Source organism: Elephas maximus, chromosome 3, assembly GCF_024166365.1.
Source record: "Elephas maximus indicus isolate mEleMax1 chromosome 3, mEleMax1 primary haplotype, whole genome shotgun sequence".
NCBI classification, from domain to species: domain Eukaryota; kingdom Metazoa; phylum Chordata; class Mammalia; order Proboscidea; family Elephantidae; genus Elephas; species Elephas maximus.
The window spans coordinates 7,268,002-7,283,097 of NC_064821.1; the positions used below are offsets into that span (position 1 = coordinate 7,268,002).

General features: G+C 49.2%; 1 protein-coding gene across 2 annotated transcripts; it reads left to right on the plus strand.

Moving 5' to 3' along the window:
- Positions 1 to 1,829: 1,829 nt before the first annotated feature.
- Positions 1,830 to 14,335, plus strand: EBI3 (Epstein-Barr virus induced 3). Of its 2 annotated transcripts, none has more exons than XM_049875788.1 (5): positions 1,830 to 2,081; positions 3,629 to 3,752; positions 4,649 to 4,827; positions 7,325 to 7,482; positions 13,923 to 14,335. In XM_049875788.1, the coding sequence occupies exons 1-5, from the start codon at positions 2,015 to 2,017 to the stop codon at positions 14,073 to 14,075; spliced, it is 681 nt and encodes a 226-aa protein (XP_049731745.1). In that variant the 5' UTR covers positions 1,830 to 2,014; the 3' UTR covers positions 14,076 to 14,335. The 2 variants fall into 2 exon arrangements, with proteins under 2 accessions (XP_049731745.1, XP_049731746.1); XM_049875789.1 differs by having other exon boundaries at positions 3,632 to 3,752; positions 13,923 to 14,334.
- The last annotated feature ends 761 nt before the right edge of the window (positions 14,336 to 15,096 follow it).

Sequence of the window (15,096 nt, forward strand, 5' to 3'; positions counted from 1 at the left end):
CCCAATCCCAGGCCTGGCCGGAGCTGCCCGCTCACAGCCTCCTTGCCCCTTGGCAAATCCCCTGAAAGCCCCTGGGGCTACTTGGCTCTTCCCAGCTGAGGGAGTAGGAGGCAGGGTGTCATCGTGAATCCAGCCTGTCCTTGGGGGTTTTCTCAGGTGCCCAGGGCAGGCACTGAGCCTAGGAAGGGCTCAGCATGTCCCTGGGTGTCCCCATCGTTGGGAGAATCCCAGAGGGTAGAGGCTGCCTCCCCAGGGCCTGGGCTTCTGTGGGCCTTGGGCTGTTTCTCGGGGGCTGGGAGCATGGCTGGCAAGCAGGAGGTTCCCGAGGGGCGGCTCAGTGGTGAGTAACTTGCCCCATGTCCATGCAGGAGCCCTGGTGGCACAGTGGTTAAGAGTTCAGGCTCCTAACCAGAAGGATGGCAGTTCTAATCCACCACCTGCTTCTTGGAAACCCCACTGTATGGCCAACTGGTATCTGTGTAGACCGTCCCTCTCCGCAACCGTCCCTCACTATGGCTTCATCTCTGTGGGTTTCTGTCGTTGTTTCTCTCTCTTTATCTCTCCAAATGTGTCCTTCTCTATCTCTCTGTGACTCATCTCCCTGTTCCTGCCTCTCTGTCTCCCTCTCCATCTGTCTCTGTCCTCCACCTATAGCTGTCTCTCTGTGCGTGTCACTTCCCCCGTCTATCTCTCTCTCTCCTCTTCTGTCTCTCTCCTTTCCTTATCTCTGTCTCTCTCCTTCCCTCTGTGTCCCCGTCTCTGTTTCTTTGTGAGTCTGTCTCTCTGTCTCTCTCCTCCCCTCTGTCTCTGTGTCTCTGTCTGTCTCTTTGTTTCTGTCTGTCTCTTCCCCCTGTATCTCTCTGTCTCTCTCCTCACCCTCTCTCTGTCTCTCTCTCTCCTCCCCCCTCTCTGCCTCTGTCTCTCTCCTCCCCCCATCTCTCTCCTCACCCTCTGTCTCTCTCCTCCCCCCCATCTCTCTCCTCACCCTCTGTCTCTCTCCTCCCCCCCATCTCTCTCCTCACCCTCTGTCTCTCTCTCTGGCTCTGCCTTCTCCTCCCTTTCTCTCTCTGTGTCTGTTTTTGTCTCTCTCCTACCCTGTCTCTCTTCTCATCCTCTGTCCCTGTGTCTTTGTCTTTCTCTTCCCCCGTCTCTCTTCTCATCCTGTCTCTGTCTCTCTCCTCCCCCTCTCCCTGTCTCTGTCTCTCTCCTCCTCCCTCTGTCTGTCTCTATGTCTCTCTCTCCTCCCCCTCTCTCTGTCTCTGTCTCTGTGTCTCTCTCCTTCCCCCTCTGTGTCTCTGTCTGTGTCTCTGTCTCTCTCCTCCCCCTCTCTCTGTCTGTGTGTCTCTCTCCTCCCCGTCTCTGTCTCTGTGTCTCTGTCTCCTCGCCCTCTGTCTTTCTCTGTGTCGCTGTCTCTCTCTGTCTCTGCCTTCTCCTCCCTTTCTCTCTCTGTCTCTGTTTCTATCTCCTCCCCATCTCTCTTCTCATCCTCTGTCTCTGTCTCTGTCTCTGTCTCTGTCTCTGTCTCTGTCTCTGTCTCCGTCTCCGTCTCCGTCTCCATCTCCGTCTCCGTCTCTGTCTCTGTCTCTGTCTCTGTCTCTGTCTCTGTCTCTGTCTCTGTCTCTCTCCTCCCCCTCTGTCTCTCCTGTCCCCCTTCCCCTCGCCGGAGTTTCCCCCTTGACTCTGCAGCCGGAAAGCAGGACGGAAGGACCAGCCTTGCTGGGAAAGGCCACGGGGTCACCACTTCTCCCTTCCCAGCCTCTGCCCGCCCCCCTGGGACATTCCAGCCCCACCCCCACCCACCCTTCTCTGGGCGGCTGGGCGGGGGGCTGCTCGTCCCACTGACAAACCCTGCAGTGAATCAGGCAGAGGGGAAGGCAGTGAGGCCCAGACCCAGCCTGGGCTTCCCCGGGCGGATCCCAGCCCCCTGCTGCCCGAGCACCATTCAAGCGCGTCGGATTGACTGAGCAAGTCTCCGAGGTGCTCCGCTCCAGCCCCTGAAGGCAGCGCCTGCATCATGACCCCCAGGCTTCTCCTGGCTGTCGCTCTCTGGGCCGGCTGTGCGCCCTGCGGTGGAAGGGAAGGTGCGTGGGCCCCCACGGTGGAGGAGGGAAGGGAGTCCCCCAGGCAGTGGGCCTTGACCTGCGGACCTCGCCCTTGACCTCCTATGTCATGTCTGGACAGGTCTGGGACGGGCAGAACTCACACCTAGTGGCACAGGGTTACCAACCCACTGAAGAGATGGGAAACAGGCAGAGAGGGAAAAACCAAAAAACCCACTGCGGTCTAGTTGGACTCATAGTGACCCTATAGGACAGGGGAGAACCGCCTCATAGGGTTTCTGAGGAGCGGCTGGTGGATTCGAACTGCCCACCTTTTGGTTAGCAGCCCATCTCTTAACCACTGCGCCACCAGGGCTCCAGAGAGGAAAAGAGATGCAGATACATCATAGACAAAGATAGAGATATGGATATGGATGAAGTCCCCGGGTGGCAAAAGCAGTTTGCACTCGACTACTAACCTAAAGGTTGACAGCAGCACCACAGAAGAAAGGCCTGGCAACCTGCTTTTGTAAAGATTATAGCCAAGAAAACCCTATGAGGTGGCAATGAGCTAGAATCTACTGGATAGCAATATGTTGTTTTTTTTTTTTTAAAGAGATATAGATAGGGATACAAATATAGAGGGGAAAGGAGCCCTGGTGGTTCGATGGTTAAGTGCTTAGCTGCTAACCTAAACTTTGGAGGTTCGAACCCACGCAGTGGCTCCATGGGAGACAGACCTGGTGATCTGCTCCCGTAAAGAGTATCGCCTATGAGGCAGTCCTACTCTGTCACATGGGGCCACTGTGAGTCACAATGGCTTGTTCGTCAACTAGCACCAAGAACATAGCGGGGCCATTAATGGGTTCACTGGTAGGATTCTTGCCTTCCATGTGGGGACCTGGGTTCCACTCCCAGTCAGTGCACCTTATGCAGAGCCACCACCTGTCCACCAGTGGAAGCTTGGGTGTTCCCAGGACAGTGCACAGGCTTCAGCTGTGCTTCCAGACTGAGACGGGCCAGGCAGAAAGGCCTGGCGGTCTGTTTCCAAAAGCCAACCAGCGAAAACCCTACGGGTCACAACAATCCAATCCACAGCCAAGTAGGGGGATGGCACAGGGCCGGGCAGCGCTTCATTCTGTTGTGAGTTAGGGGCTGACTTGATAGCAGCTAGCAACAACAACACAGATGTGGGTAGAAATATACCTTTTAATTGTGGGTATTCATTTTGGAATAGGGAATGCAGCCATGTGCTTCAACACAAAGATGTTGCAAAATAGAGATACAGTTAAACATCTCCCTCCTGCCTGGGTTCCTGCCACCTAGTGCCCCTCTGTGGCTCACTGAACCTCAGTTTCCCCATCTGGAAAATGGGCTAATAACTCCTGCCTTGGTGGCTTGTAGAGTGGGTGAGAGATGGTGTAGATGAATTCATTCATTAACTCATTCCTTCCACACACATTTATTAAGCACCTACTGTGTGCCTGGCACTGGCTGGCAATATAGTAGGGCTGGGCACACAGTAGGGCTTTGACAATCTTGGGTGAATTGGAAGCTCACACTCCTCGGTCTCCCTCCCATGGCCCCAGCAGGTCCCAGCCACCTCAGGGTGCAGTGCCGAGCCTTCAGGTACCCAATCGCCGTAGACTGCTCCTGGACCCAGCCTCCAGCTCCAAACTCCACCAGGCCCACCTCCTTCATCGCTACATATAGGTCAGAGAGCTAGGAGGGGAGATGGGAAAGGACCTTGGGGACACAAGGCTTCCTGGGGACCCCAGAACTCAGGCTGGGTTTGAGTCCACCCAGAGGTGCCTTGGAAGATAGGCCTGGTGATCTATTTCTGAAAAATCAGCCAGTGAAAACCCTATGGAGCACAGTTCTACTTTGACACATGTGGGGTCACCATGAGTCAGGGTCAGTCCTACTGGTTTTATTCAGATTTGGACAAAATTTGCAGTTGAAGAAACAGATGTACACATCTGTTTTGTTCCTAAAGACTTCCAAGTTTTCTGATAACTGAATGGAGCATCAGCTTTTAAATTTAAATCAACCTAAAACCTAACCTCACCCATTGCCTTGGAGTGAATTCTGACTCATAGTGACCCTATAGGACAGAACAGAACGGTCCCAGAGGGCTTCCAAAGACTGGCTGATGGATTTGAACTGCTGACCTTTCGGTTAGCAGCCAAGCTCTTAACTACTGTGCCACCAGGGCTCCAAATTTAAATTCAGTGAAATTAAGTTAAAAAGTCTCACTTGGTGGCACCTGCAACCACACCTGGCTGGTGCCTGCTACATTGGACAAGGCACAAAGAGAGTGTCTTGAACATTCCAGGCATTCTAATGAACGGTGCTGAGCTGAAGTCTCTGCATTCTAAGGCCTGAAATCCTGGTCCCAGAAATCTAGAGTCAGGATCCTCTCCTTACACATTCCAGAATCTGAGACTCTGTAGGCCTCTGTAATGTTGGAATTCCATAGCTGGGATGTTGCCATTCCACCTCTTGGCTCACCAGCCTGTGCCCCCCTCCGCCCCCCGTTCCTTGCTTTCATCTGGAATTTGGGGTCTAGCCCGGCCCCAAAGCCCTCACAGCCCCCCGCCCCGTGCCAGGCTCGGCATGGCCGCCCAAGGGGAGAGCCGACCCTGCCTCCAGCCGACTCCGGAAACCCCCAGCTGTGCCATCTCCGACGTCCAGATGTTCTCCAGCGTGCCCTACGTCCTCAACGTCACCGCCATCCACCCCGGGGGCGTCAGCAGCACCCTCCTGCCCTTCATTCCAGAGAACATCAGTGAGTGGGGGACGCGGGGGTGTGGGGGGCCACCATCACGTTCCTGCTCCTCCCTCCTCTCTCGCCCCCACTTTCCGCCTGTCACCCAGTCCCGTTGGCTCCGCCTTTACAATCTATCCAGACTCCGCCCACTTCCCCTCCTCTGCCTCCTCCTGGTCCCCACTCCCCACAGCCTGTTCCCCCTGCAGCGGCCAGAGGGCGCCCGTGAGCACCTGAGTCAGGCCCGTCCTCCTCTGCTCACAGCCCTCCAGGGTCCCACCCTCCTTCAGGGTAAAAGCCCAAGTCCTCTTGGAGGCCCACAGGGCCCTGCACACCCTGCCCGGTCGCCTCCGTGCTGTCCCCTCCCGCCCTCTCCTCCTTGCTCACTCTGCTCCCACCACACGGGCTTCCTCACTGTTCCTCCAACTCACCAGGCCTGGTCCTGCCCCAGGGCCTTTGCACACACTGTTCCCCTTGTTTGGAATGCTTTTCCCATAGATACCCACCTGGCTTCCTCCCTCACTTCTGTCAGGTCCCTCCTCATAGGTCACCTCCTCAATGAGGCCTTCTCTGAACACTCTATTAAAACTTGCAAACCCTTAGACATGGCTGGTGGGAATGTAAAATGGTGCAGCTGCTTTAGAAAAGAGTTTGGCAGTTCCTCAGAACTGAATTATCATATAAACCAGTTCCTATATAACAATGAAACAAGGTACCACAAAAATTTATACAGGAATGCTTATAGCAACATTCTTCATAAGAACCCAAAAGTAGAAACAACGCAAGCGTCTATTGGCAGATGAATGGATAACCAAAATGAGGTCCATCCACACAATGGAATATTATTCGGCCGTAAAGGAAAATGAAGTTTTGATACATGCTACAACATGAATGAACCTTGAAAACAGTGCTAAGCGTCTTAGTCATTTAGTGCTGCTATAAATACCACAAGTGGATGGCTTTAACAAAGAGAAATTTATATTCTCACAGGTTAGGAGGCTAGGAAGTCCAAATTCAGGGCATCAGCTCCAGGGGAAGGCTTTCTCTGTTGGCTCTGGAGGAAGGTCCTTGTCATCAGTCTTCCCCTGGAATAGGAGTTTCTCTGTGCAGGAACCTGGGCCCAAAGGATGCTCTCTGCTCCCAGCACTGCTTTCTTGGCACTATGAGGTCTCCAACTCTCTGCTTACTTCCCTTTCCTTTTATCTCTTGTAAGATAAAAGGTGGCGTAGGCCACACCCCACGGAAACTCCCTTTACAGGGATATGACCTGAGCAAGGTGTTATATCCCACCCTAATCCTCTTTAGCCACAGGCAGAGATTATGATTTACAATGCATGGGAAAATCATAAAGTGGAGGACTACCACACAGTTCCGGAAATCATGGCCAAACAAATTGGGACACATATTTTGGGGGGACACAATTCAATCCATGACACTGAGTAAAAGAAGCCAGTCACAAAGGACCATGTATTGTATGATTCCATTTATATAAAAAGTCCACAATAGGCAAATCCACAGAGATAGATAGAAAGTGGATTAGTGGTTGCGTAGGGCTCAGGGGCAATGGAGAATGGAGGGTGACTGCTAATGGGTCTCGGGTTTCTTTTGGGGGTGATGAAAATGTTCTAGAATTAAACACTCATGATGGTTGCACAATCTTGTGAATATACTAAAAACTACTGAATTGTCCACTGTCATGGATTGAATTGTGTCCCCCCAAAATGTGTGTCAGCTTGGCTAGCCCATGATTCCCAGTATGGCGAGATTGTCCACCCTTTTGTCATCTGATGTGATTATCCCATGTGTTGTAAATCCTAACCTCTTTGATGTTAATGAGGAAGGATTAGAGGCACTTATGTTAATAAGGCAGGATATAATCTACAGGATTAGATCATATCTTGAGTCAATATCATTTGAGATATAAAAGAGAGAAAGGAGCAGAGAACAGAGGGACCTCTTACCACAAAAAAGCAGTGCAGGGAGCAGAGCGTGTCCTTTGGACCTGGGGTCCCTGTGCTGAGAAGCTCCTTGACCAGGAGAAGATTGATGACAGGGACCTTCCCCCAGAACTAACAGAGAGAAAATCTTCCCCTGGAGCCGACACCCTGAATTGGGGCTTCTAGTCTCCTAGATGGTGAGAAAATAAATTTCTGTTTGTTAAAGCCATCCACTTATGATATTTCTGTTATAGCAGCACTACTAAGACATACACTATAAAAGGGTAAATTTTGTGGTATGTGCATCATGTCTTTAAAAAAAATTGCAACCCTCTCTCCACCCCACACTCCGAAACTTTCTTGCCTGCTCCATATGAGCTGCTAATTTCTTTCCTGTGTCTTATCTTCTCCCCTAATGGATTGTAAGCTCCAGGAGATCTGGGATTGGATCTGTCTTGGTTACTGTTGTGTCCAGTGTCTGGGATAGCACCCAGCACTCAGTAGATGCTCAATAAATATTTGCTGGTTGAATGAATGAATGAATCTGCCCTCCCCTGACCTTGTCTCCTGCTTGTCCTCAGTCAAACCAGACCCTCCAGAGGGCGTCTGCCTGAGCCACATCCTTGGGAAGCAGCTGCAGGTACAGTGGGAGCCCCCCCGGTCCTGGCCTGTCCCAGAGATTTTCACACTCAAATACTGGATCCGCTACAAGCGTCACGGATCTGCCCATTTCCGGCAGGTGAGGATGGTGAGGGGGAAGGCAGAAAGGGTGGTTGGGTTGGTATCAGCCATGGCGGGTAGAGGGAACAGTACATGCAAAGGCTTGGAGGTGTGCGGGGGCCTGCATGCACTTTGTGGTGGCAAATGTGTGAAACATAGGAAGCCAGCAATTCTGCTCCTAGGTTTCTGCCCGTGAGAAATGAAAACATGTATCCATGCGAAGACTGGTACACCAGTGTTCACTGCAGCACTATTCACAGTTGTCGAAATGTGGAAACAACCCAAATGTCCATCAAAAGATGAATGGATAAGCAAAATGTGGTATATACGGGTGATGGAATATTTTTCAGCCATAAAAAGGAACGAAGTCCATGTCGTTGCTGTTGTTTGGTTCTGTCAAGCTGATTGCAACTCATAGTGATCCTGTGTACAGCAGAAAGCAGCACCGCCCGGTCCTGTGCCGTCCTCACAACTCCTGCTGTGTTTGAGTCTATTGTCGCACCCACTGTGTCAATCCGTCTCACTGAGGGTTGTCTTAGGCAGGTTCTCTAGGGAAGCAAAACCAGTGAAGAAGTGTGTGTGTATATACATATATACATATATATATGTAAAGAGAGAGAGGGAGAGAGATTAATCTCAAGGAAATGGCTCAGGCAGTTGTAGAGGCCAGCAAGCCCCAAGACTGTGGGTAAGGCCTCAGGCTGGAGGCTTCTCCTGACTCCCAGAGCTGCAGGGGCTGACAAACCCAAGATCAGCAGGTCAAACGACAGGTTGACGGCTCACAGATTGTAGAGGCCAGCGAATCCCAAAATCAGCAGGCAATATGGCAGGCTGCTGGCTCAAGTTCCAAGAACCAGAGGTCAGATGATGACGAGTCAGATGCAGAATCCAGAGAGAGCAAAAGCCGTCGAGCTTTGCCAAAATGGCCATATATATTGGATGCAGGCCACACCCCTGAGAAACTCCCATTACAACTGATTGGCTGATCACATCAGGTCACATCATGGAGGTGATGACACTATATCACAAAATGGAGGATAACTAATCATTACATAACTGCCAAATTATGTCATTACATAACTGCCGGAGCACTGAGATTTCAAAGGGCATCTCGAGAAGAAAAAGTATTATAATGACACTGCAGAAACCTGGGGATAGAAAACCAAAAGGGAAGAACACACTCAGCGTTTCTCAAGCTGAAAGAACCGAGGAAAGAATTCAAGAATCGAGTTGAAATAGTGAAGGATTCCATGGGGAAAATGTTAAATGATGCAGGAAGCATCAAAAGAAGATGGAAGGAATACACAGAGTCATTATACCAAAAAGAATTAGTCGATGTTCAACCATTTCAAGAGGTGGCATATGATCAGGAACCGATGGTACTGAAGGAAGAAGTCCAAGCTGCTCTGAAGGCATTGGCAAAAAACAAGGCTCCAGGAATTGATGGAATATCAATGGAGATGTTTCAACAAATGGATGCAGCGTTGGAAGTGCTCACTCGTCTATGCCAAGAAACTTGGAAGACAGTTACCTGGCCAGCCAGCTGGAAGAGATCCATATTTATGCCTGTTCCCAAGAAAGGTGATCCAACCGAATACGGAAATTATAGAAGTTTTTTTTTTTTTTTTTATCATTAGTATCACACGCAAGCAAAATTTGCTGAAGATCATTCAAAAATGGCTACAGCAGTATATCGACAGGGAACTGCCAGAAATTCAGGCTGGTTTCAGAAGAGGACATGGAACCAGGGATATCATCGCTGATGTCAGATATTCTCGGCTGAAAGCAGAGAACACCAGAAGGATGTTTACCTGTGTTTTATTGACTATGCAAAGGCATTTGACTGTGTGGATTATATAAAATTACGGATAACGTTGCAAAGAATGGGAATTCCAGAACACATAATTGTGCTCATGAGGAACCTTTACATAGATCAAGAGGCAGTTGTTCGGACAGAATAAGGGGATACTGATTGGTTTAAAGTCAGGAATGGTGTGCGTCAGGGTTGTATTCTTTCACCATACCTATTCAATCTGTATGCTGAGCAAATAATACGAGAAGCTGGACTATGTGAAGAAGAACGGGGCATCAGGATTGGAGGAAGACTCATTAATAACCTTCGTTATGCGGATGACACAACCTTGCTTGCTGAAAATGAAGAGGACTCGAAGCACTTACTGATGAAGATCAAAGACCACAGCCTTCAGTATGGCTTGCACCTCAACATAAAGAAAACAAAAATCCTCACAACTGGACCAATGAGCAACATCATGATAAACAGAGAAAAGATTGAAATTGTCAAGGATTTCACTTTACTTGGATCCACAATCAACACCCATGGAAACAGCAGTCAAGAAATCAAACAACGCATTGTATTGGGTAAATCTGCTGCAAAAGACCTCTTTAAAGTGTTGAAAAGCAGAGATGTCACCTTGAAAACTAAGGGGCGCCTGCCCCAAGCCTTGCTATTTTCAATCACATCAAATGCATATGAAAGCTGGACAGTGAATAAGGAAGATCAAAGAAGAATTGACACCTTTGAATTGTGGTGTTGGCGAAGAATAGTGAATATACCATGGACTGCCAAAAGAACGAATAAATCTGTCTTGGAAGAAGTACAACCGGAATGCTCCTTAGAAGCAAGGATGGCGAGACTGTGTCTTACATACTTTGGACATGTTGTCAGGAGGGATCAGTCCCTGGAGAAGGACATCATGCTTGGCAGAGTACAGGGTCAGTGGAAGAGAGGAAGACCCTCAACGAGGTGGATTGACAGAGTGGCTGCAACAATGAGCTCAAGCATAACAACGATTGTGAGGATGGCGCAGGACGGGGCAGTGTTCCGTTCTGTTGTGCATAGGGTTGCTATGAGTTGGAACTGACTTGACGGCACCTAACAACAACAACAACAACTGAGAATCATGGCCCCGCTAAATTGACACACGACCTTAAATATCACAAGGGTCTTCTTCTTTTTCCATATGACCCAGCAATTCCACTCCTAGGTATATACCCAAAAGAAATGAAAACAAGGCCTCGAACAGATACATGTACATGTACATGTGTGTTCATGACAGCACTATTCACAATGGCCAAAAGGTGGAAACAACCCAAGTGTTCATGTACAGATGAACGGATAAACAACTTGTGGTCCATTTATACAATGGAATGTTATTCAGCCATAAAAATGAATGAGGTCCTGACACATGCTATGGCATCGGTGGGCCCTGAAAACATGGTGCTGAGCCAAAGAAGCCAGACGCAAGAGATAACATGTTGTATGATTCCACTTATATGATATATCCAGGGTAAGTAAACCCATAGAGACATGAACTGAATTAGGTTGCCTAGGGATTAGGGGGAAGGGGAAATGGGGAGCGACTGCTAATGGGCACAGGGTTTCCTTTTGGGTTGATGAGAATATTTCGAAACTAGATAGAGGTGACGGTTGTATAACATTGTGAATGTAATGAATGCCACAGAATTACACACTTTAAAAGGGTTCATTTTATACTACGTGAATTCCACCTAAACTAAAAACAAATATATTTAAACAAACAAAGGAGCTTCTGAGAGCTGACAGCTGTGTCCCTGGTGGCCTCAAATGCTGGGCTGAGGAGCTGAGCCTTTGCAGGGTTTAGGCTCACCACTCTGCTTGCTGGAAGGGAAGAGAATTTGAAGCACTTACTGATGTACATCAAAGACCACAGCCTTCAGTATGTGTCTTAGTCATCTAGTGCTGCTATAACAGAAATACCACAAATGAATGGCTTTAACAAAGAGAAGTTTATTATCTCACAGTCTAGCAGGCTACAAGTCCAAATTCAGGGCATCAGCTCTAGAGGAAGGCCTTCTCTCTGTTGGCTCTGGAGGAAGGTCCCCGTCATCAGTCTTCCCTTGGTCTGCGAGCATCTCAGCACAGGAACCTCAGGTCCAAAGGACACGCTCTGCTCACGGCACTGCTTCCTTGGTAGTATGAGGTCCCCCTGTCTCTCTTCTCACTTCTCTCTTTTATATCTCAAAGAGATTGGCTTAAGACACTATCTAATCTTGTAGATCGCATCAGTATAGCTACCACTAATCCATCTCATTTCATCATAGCGATGGGATTTACGACACACAGGGAAAGCACATAAAATGATGGACAACCACACAACACTGGGACACATGACCCAGCTCAGTGAACACATATTTTGGGGGGATACAAGTCAATCTATGACAGTATGGATTACACCTCAACATAATACAAAAATTCTCACAACTGGACCACTTAGCAACATCATCACAAACTGAGAAAATACTGAAGTCGTCAAGAATTTCATTTTGCTTGAATCCACAATCAATGTCCATGGAAGGAGCAGTCAGGAAATCAAACGATGCGTTGAATTGGGCAAATCTGCTGCAAAAGACTGCTTTACAGTGTTAAAAAGCAAAGATGTTACTTCGAGGACTAAGGTGTGCCTGACTGAAGCCATGATATTTTCAATTGCATCATATGCATGTGAAAGCTGGGCAATGAATAAGGAGACTGAAGAAGAATGGGCACCTTTGAATTATGGTGTTGGTGAAGCATATTGAATATACCACGGACTGCTAAAAGAATGAACAAATCTGTCTTGGAAGAAGTACAGCCAGAATACTCCTTAGAATCGAGGATGGCGAGACTTTGTCTCACCTACTTTGGACATGTTGTCAGGAGGGACTAGTTCCTGGAGAAGGACATTGTGCTTGGTAAAGTACAGGGTCAGTAAAAAAGAGGAAGACCCTCAATGAGATGGATGGACACAGTGGCTGCAACAATGGGCTCAAACATAGCAACAATTGTGGGGATGAAGCAGGCTGGGTAGTGTTTCTATCTGTTGTACGTGGGGTCTCCAGAAGTTGGAACTGCCTCCATGGCACCTAACGACAAATGCTGTCCAATAGAACTTTGTGCGATGCCCTGCGTCTGGGCTGTCCCCAGTGCTCTGATGGGAGTCACTAGCCACGTGTGGCTGCTGAGTACTTGAAATGTGGTGAGTGCGACTGAGGAAAAAAAAAACCAAACCCACTGCTGTCCAGTCGATTCCGACTCATAGCAACCCTATAGGACAGAGTAGAACTGCCCTGTAGAGTTTCCAAGGAGCACCTAGTGGATTCGAACTGCCGACCTTTTGGTTAGCAGCCGTAGCACCTAACCATTGCGCCACCAGGGTTTCCAAACTGACTTTTAAATTTTATTTAACTTTTTTTTTTTTTTTGCAATTTTCTATTGAGTAGAACTTACATGTTGCAAAATTCACCCTTCTGAAGCATACACAGTTCAGTGGTTTTGCGTGTAGTCACAAAGCTGTGCAACCATACGGTCATCTATATTTAAAACTTAAGGAGTCCGTGGGTGGTGCAAATGGCAAAGCACTGGGCTGCTAACAGAAAGGTCAGTGGTTTGAACCCACCCAGAGTTGCCTTGGAAGAAAAGCCTGGCTATCTGCTACTGCAAGATCAGAGCCTTGCAAACCTTATGGAGCACGGTTCTACTCTGCATACGTGGGGTCGCCACGCGTCAGAATCGACTCAACGACAGCTACCAACAACAGAACTGGCAAATGTTGTGTTATATATGTATTTACAACAATAATAATCATTTTAAAAACTTTAATAGCCAAATCTCCATGTTGGAGAGCTCAGGTCGAGCAAGGGAGGCAGGTCTGGGGCTGAAGAGATACCTTTGGCAGCTGGGATGGAGCGTGGTGAGACAGGAGGCAGAGAGGGCCAGCATCTAGGAGGAGAGTGTGGAGCCGTGGGGACAGAGAGAGGGCAAAAGAGAGAACAAGACATACAGAGCTGTCAAAGATTGGACAGGCCTATAAAGCAAAACGAGACTAAAGGGGCACACCAGCCCGGGGCAAGGACGAGAAGGCAGGAGGGGACAGGAAAGCTGGTAATACTGGTAATAGATGAACCCAAGGCCGAGAAGGGAGAATGTTGACATGTCACGGGGTTGGTAATCAATGTCACAAAACAACGTGTGTACTAAATGTTTAGTCAGAAGTAGTTTGTCCTGTAAACCTTCATCTAAAGTACAATAAAAAATAAAGAAATACAGGGCTGCACAGGGGAAGGAGGAAGTGTGTCATCAAGGTCAAAGTCAGAGGCTCCAGTTTGGGGACCTGGAAAAAAGAGTGGGATTGTTGGGGGTGGGGATCCTGGTGTATGATGACACTCAGTGGTGAGACATCGTGGGGTGGTGTGTGATCTAGGAAGGCTTCCTGAAAGAGGTGGCTCTGAAGCCAAGCACCGAAGGCAGAACAGGTTAGAATGGGGAAGGGCCAAAGGCGTGGACAAGGGGTGTATAGGGATGCTGTTTAGGATGGGGCCAGAGTCCTAGAGAAGGGAGGGCACAGTGTCATGCTGGGCTGTGTACAATGGCACCTCCCAACCTCCTTATTCCAAGTGACCCAAACCCGTCTCTGCCCTCAGGTGGGGCCCATTGAAGACACGTCCTTCACCCTCAGGTCTGTGCGGCCGAGAGCTAAGTACTGCATCCAGGTGGCTGCTCAGGACCTCCTGAACTACGGGGAACTGAGCGACTGGAGTCTCCCTGCCACTTTCCCCATCACTCCGGGCGAGTAGTGAGGTCTTCCAGCAGCCCCGCAGAGGGACTGTGTCCCTGCCACCCATTCCAGGTGTGAACGGGACCAGACTGGCCTGGGTTCAAGCCCTGGGTTTGCCACCACATTGCTGGGCCACCTTGGAACAATGACTGTAACCTCTCTGAGCCTCAGTTTCCTTATCTGTGAAATGAGGATGTTCCCCCTCCTTTGACCATGGTGCAGGGGTCTGTGAACTATGAATATGAGATCGTCTTTATTGTTTAATTAAAAAAAGAATAATCATTGTTGAAATTGGGACTCTTCCTCACTTCATTGAACGGACACGAATGAAAACCCAGGGAAGACTCAGTCTGGGCTTTGCCTTCAAAGAGTCTGAGATGAGACAGACAGAGCAGGATACAAACATGGGAAATTGTTGCTCCCAGAGGGTCAGGGCTGGGCCAGCGGAGAAACCTGGGGCTGGGGTTGGGGGGTTGGGCAGAGGTGGTCAGGGTTCTGCTTGGGACAGGACAGTGGAATGTATTCAGTTCCGTAGTTTGGCTTGCTCACCCCCTCAAAAGCTGCCCAGAAGTGAGCCTCTGTGGGTGGGTGGAAATGGGACGTGAGGGAGTCTGGAAAATTTTCTCCAAGGAGGAGGTAAGTCAGAGAACATCCAAGGGCTTGTCTGTGTGTTTACTCAGGACTCAGCTGAAAGGCATCTCAGTAAGGCCTGCGCTGACCATCCCACCTGCCTGGTAATGTCTGTGTCATAATCCCCAGGCCCTGTTTACAAGGCAAAAGGGACTTTGCAGATGTGATTAAAGTAAGGTTCTTGAGATAGGGGATTACTCTGGATTATCTGGGCTGGTCCAGTGTAATCACAAGGGCTCTTATAAGAGGGAGGCAAGGGAGTTAGAGTCAGAGGAGGAAATATGAGGACAGAAGCAGAGGTTAGAATGATGTGGGGCCACAAGCCAAGGAATGCAGCTGGCCTCTAGAAGCTAGTAAAGGCAGGGAAACATATTCCCACCGGGAGCCTCCAGGAGGAACACAGTCCTAGT

Excerpts from the sequence above, each read along its gene's own strand:
- EBI3 (XM_049875788.1), top strand. The coding sequence starts at position 2,015 with ATGACCCCCAGGCTTCTCCTGGCTGTCGCTCTCTGGGCCGGCTGTGCG. Across the intron at positions 2,082-3,628 it reads GCCCTGCGGTGGAAGGGAAG|CAGGTCCCAGCCACCTCAGG; the intron begins GTGCGTGGGCCC and ends CCATGGCCCCAG. Across the intron at positions 7,483-13,922 it reads GATCTGCCCATTTCCGGCAG|GTGGGGCCCATTGAAGACAC; the intron begins GTGAGGATGGTG and ends CTCTGCCCTCAG.